This window comes from Oncorhynchus tshawytscha, linkage group LG13 (genome assembly GCF_018296145.1).
Source record: "Oncorhynchus tshawytscha isolate Ot180627B linkage group LG13, Otsh_v2.0, whole genome shotgun sequence".
Lineage (NCBI taxonomy): Eukaryota > Metazoa > Chordata > Actinopteri > Salmoniformes > Salmonidae > Oncorhynchus > Oncorhynchus tshawytscha.
In genome coordinates, this window is record NC_056441.1 from 23,235,742 (window position 1) to 23,240,686 (window position 4,945).

General features: G+C 40.5%; 1 protein-coding gene across 1 annotated transcript; it reads right to left on the bottom strand.

Annotated features, from left to right (window-relative positions):
• Positions 1-966: 966 nt before the first annotated feature.
• LOC112264506 (60S ribosomal protein L14) lies at positions 967-3,799 on the bottom strand. The gene is made up of 6 exons (XM_024441155.2): positions 3,712-3,799; positions 3,015-3,116; positions 2,614-2,708; positions 2,104-2,203; positions 1,199-1,252; positions 967-1,058 (listed from the first exon to the last, which is right to left on the bottom strand). The coding sequence occupies exons 1-6, from the start codon at positions 3,712-3,714 to the stop codon at positions 996-998; spliced, it is 417 nt and encodes a 138-aa protein (XP_024296923.1). The 5' UTR covers positions 3,715-3,799; the 3' UTR covers positions 967-995.
• Between the last annotated feature and the right edge of the window lie 1,146 nt (positions 3,800-4,945).

Consider the following 4,945-nt stretch of genomic DNA (forward strand, 5'->3'; position numbering starts at 1 on the left):
TTAATGCTGTTCATTGGTGGCATGTTTCGTCACGTTTGGTTTGGACTGATACCCATCTGAGCATTCTACTCAATGCACCGTCAACGAGCGCTGATGAAGACAATCAAAAGTGCATTAGTGGCTTGGAAATACAATGCCATTCACAGGAGGCAAATACTGTAATTATAAGGAAAACCTGTTGTCACCATTTTGATATCGCCAGATTGACTTTAGATGCAGTATAACGTTAGCTAACATCGAGGGGACACCGGATTTTAGCCAGTTAGCTAGCAATGCTACCGTTATGTTTGACTTACTGTGCTAGCTAATGACATTGCCATGCCGTAAGTAAGTTGTACGACATGATAATGCTGGCAAAGTTGTTCCCACTAAACATTTGACTACTTTATAAATATAATCTTATTTCGAGCCACTAGTGTAACTTAAGACGGAACAGTAGTTGGCACCCATTCAGAATGACTCTGGTAACCACCAGTCAGACTTGTCACTGTTCTCAGTGCTACCGCACGGCAAGCGGTACCTGAGCGACACGTCTAGTTCCAACAGCTTCTATCCCCAAGCCATAAGACTGCTGAACAATTAATCAAATGACCATCCGGACTATTGCATTTACACTTCTACTGGCTGTTCCCGCACATTGACTCGATACCGGTATCCCCTGTATTTAGCCTTTTAATTTGAGTTAATATTTTATTAAAACTGCATTGTTGGTCTTGTAATTAAGCATTTCACGTTAAGGTTTCCACCTGCTGTATGCGGCATACGTGACAAATCAAACGTGATTAGACTATTGCGCTGTGGGTAGAGTGGCTTGGAGGATGTTCAGAACAATGGCATGAAGACCCAGGTGGAGGTGCAACGTTGTGAATTCAGAAGTGTATAGAATGTTAGAGGTGAGTGTCATCAGCTTTTAGATAGTCCTGTGATTGACAGGTGGGCAGTAGTAAATACAAGAGGACAAAGGAGAACAATTCAACCAGAGGATTTATTTTAGATCATGCCTTCTTCGCTGCCTCTTTCTGCAGCTTTTTCACCTCGTGCTTGATGATCTTGTTCCTCTGTGGACATAAACAGCAAATCCATGGATCATTAGTGACAAGTTTCTTAAAATTCAATTCCACCATGATGTACATTTAATTTGCAAACCAAAAGACTCTACATAAGTAATAATCTGATGTAATAAATGTTCTCCACTCACCATCCTTTTGGCCTTCATCACCTTGAAGCGGTCAAAGTCGGACATCTGGGCCCTCTGTAGAGACATAACAGTTATACAACTGGGACAGAGATTAGTAGCACTATAGCAAAACGTTCTGCAACGGAAATCAAGACATTTATGTATTCGACAAATTCAAGAAGGTCCCTCCCTGTTTTGTCCCATTTACTTCTGTTTGGTGTTTAGTGGATATCACCCTTAAAAAGGAAAATTCCACCCAAACTCTTGGTATTGGTTTCATTAGTCCAAATGTGGATAAAGTCCAAATGTTTGGCATGTCAGCACTGAAGATAAGAAATACAACTTTAAAAATACAGAAAGTGTCACAGTATTTTCAAAGTTCTACATGTCAAAACCTTGCTGACACACAAACATTTAGTGACTATCAACAGTGGACTAATTAAATACCAAAAGATAGTTTGAATGGTATTTAACTTTAAGTTGGAGGAACCATCCAGTAGCATAGCATGCCAAAACACCACCTCATGAGTTAGGCCACAATCAGTGAACAAGTAGTATTTGGATGCTCCACCACACACCCAAAAGGTTCAACAAATGTATAGAAATATTGTAAATCAATTAAAGATGTGCAGGACCTACTCTAGGAACAAAACACCAAAGACAACCCATGCAAGACCGAAGAGACACATAGGCATTGACAGTATTCACGTATTCAGTATACACAACAAGGATGTCATCTAAAGCCCATTGAAGTTTCCGTGCCCCATTTGACAAAATATGTTTAACCTCGGCCATTGAGAAAGAAACTGTTACCCATAAGCAGACCCCACCCCAGAGCCATTCTGTCAGAAATACGTGGACACCAGAAGGAGTGGCTGTTTCGACTAACAGCTAATGGCCAATCTAAATGTACAAAATATCAGTACCTTTTGTCTGGCTTCGATCTTTTTTGCCCAGTTGCTTCCTGCCCACTTCTCGGTGACTTGGGCCTTCTCCCAGGCGCGTCTCACAAACTTCTGACGAGCGCTGCAACACAGTAAGGGTTATTGTCCAGGGGACCCAAATATGCACAGAAAAGCCCTAACTTTACAGTAGTAGCAAAAACAAGTGCATGTTGAGAGGTAGTATATTCTGTGTGGTTACTGTAAGTCTGTGACTCAAGAATAGTCAATAAGAAAAAGTTCACTTGAAAACACAAAGCAGCTGCCACAGTCAATTCATTGGGGTGTCTGTGTGCATGTTGTACCAGCCCAGCAGTAATACAACCGACTGCACCAATCAAGGCCTCGAGGACTTGGGTTTATTTATTTGTGCAAACCACAGCGGAATATTTTGCGAACGGGTTTCTATTGGACAGGGGTAGGTCCCACCCCCTTTCATTCAGTTTGCTTCTGTTTAGTTCCTAGTGAATACACACATGTTGTCCTCTCAATCACCTGTGTGGTACTTTGATGACGTAGTCAGTGAGCTGCATGCACTTGAAAGGCATCGACTGCCTCTTCACCCCTGTGCAGGGACCATCCACCAGCGCCTGAGACAAACACACCCATCAGTTCAAATAAACAAAACATGCCGATACCAAGTTGAACCATTCTTAAATTAACAGATGTGGTAAATGATTGAAGGATTACGAAGAAGGGTTGGTGGATAGACATACAAATGCTAGTAGACTACAAGATACAGGTACCAATTTAGAGCTGGGCTCTAAACTGGTACCTGAACATGTGAAGAGTAGAGTAGCAGGGTTGGCATAAAAGCCTGCACAACCAGTTGGTCTCCTAAACCAAAGTTGGGGACCTCTAGCATAAAGTCAGGATGACATCAATGCAATGCTTACTCTGTTTTGGTCGATGACATCGACGATGGCCACCAGGCTGCCTGCGTGGGGTCCGAAAGAGATGTAGGCGACGCGGCCAATCTCGACGTAGCGCTTGAACACCTGCAGGAAAATAATGTGGGTTGTTTACTGGCGCTCTAACTAGCAAGCTAAGACAATCGTGAACAAAACCCTTCAGTGGGCGTGTGGTCACTAGTTTCTTATACCCAATGAATTTAGCTGGGTTGTCCTAACTGACTACATGTTTTACAAATGTGATTTGGCTTTAACATGGCTATTATAGACAGCTTGTGGGAAACCACAAAACCGTGAACGCTAGACTAGTTAACCGTTAAATAGCATGCTAACTAACGTTAAGGTTAGTTAGCTGTCCTGGTGAATACTAGCTTGTAGCCCACAACCTAGCGTACATACAAAAATGGACCGACAAACCAAACTTGAAAAAAAAGGACGGAGGATAAGATATAGCAACTCTAATGCGCTCGCCATTGCAATGCAATCGTCATTGTTACCGGCCTGTACACCACGTTGTAGCAGACTGAACCCGACATTTCAATAATGTCCAAAATCCAGTATTTTAATCATCACTAATATAGCGATACGTTATCTATTTACATATTAAATGAGGTAGCTTAACAATAAGGACAAGTGTATTTAATAACATTTTCTAAATCCACAAGCTTCATGGCCAACTCACCATTATGGCAGTCCTCTTAAGAAAGGACGTCAAAGCTTCCGGTTGACGAAGTAACGCGTTCCGTTCTGTAAATACGCATGCGCACGTGAGGGATGTATTTTTCAAGGTTGGATATTTACAATCCGGAATGCTCACCACGCCACCTAGTGCAGAGGAATGTGTTGGATTGAAATATAAACCGTATATATTACATTATATTGATTATATATATATATATGTACACATTATTACATTATATTGATTCCTTTGATTAAACATGTTTGGTACTTTAAAAAAAAAGTGTACACCTGATGTAAATGATTAGATAGTTCTACATGTAACATTTATATGAAATCCACAAAATTTTTGTTGACTATTCAATAGTACTAGGCTTGTGCAAATTATTGCTAATTAGAGACTTTCCACATCTTTTTCCATCGTGGCAATGACAAGGTACAGCAACTATTTAGTAGGCATGCTATATGGAGTATATTAGGAGGCTATAATATCTAGTCTACTGCATACTCTTTTAAAAGGGGGCTCATCCAGAATTTGAATCTGGAATCTCTCGCCCACAGACCATGCATGAGCAATTATTTCCCATGGAGGGCCACATTAGGATATATTTTTGCCATAGCGGGCCAGAATCATATTACAGGATTATACATCATGTGTATGACTGTGTTGACAGATATTGTAAATCTACTGTAAATCACATCCAGATATGCTACTTATTTTACTTTTTTAACATGCACAGAAATAAACCACATCCATGTTCTCCTTTTGGTAGGTATTTTCATTTTTAAACATGCAATGAACTACACATAGGGAAAAGCACACTGTGCATTCAGCACCACAGACAGAACTCTTGTTAACGGCTATGCACAAAAACACAAGAAAGAGAGAGAACTCAACATTACATTTAAACATCTCAATCAGTGTGAGGAGAGACGTCTCTGATGGGCATTGCTAAGAGCAGTGAAGTCAGGTATAGTTTCTGACGTCGCTATTCGCAGGATTTCTAAAAGGTGAGAGTCAGTAAGAGATGATCTGTGCATTGACTTGTTATATTTCATCACTGAAAATGTCTGTTCACATACATAGGTTGACCCAAACAGTACAAACACCTTCTGAGCATGACTCCTAATCTTTGGAAAGTTTTGTTCATTGAGAGATGCATAGAACCTCATCAGTGACATTGTTTTGAATATTTTTTTACATTTTTATTTCACCTTTATTTAACCAGGTAGGCAAG

Bases quoted from the DNA above. Each gene is read 5' to 3' on its own strand.
- LOC112264506 (XM_024441155.2), bottom strand. The intron at 2,709-3,014 runs GTAAGCATTGCA...TGTTTGTCTCAG, and splicing joins ATGTCATCGACCAAAACAGA to GCGCTGGTGGATGGTCCCTG. The intron at 1,059-1,198 runs GTGAGTGGAGAA...TTATGTCCACAG, and splicing joins TGATGAAGGCCAAAAGGATG to AGGAACAAGATCATCAAGCA.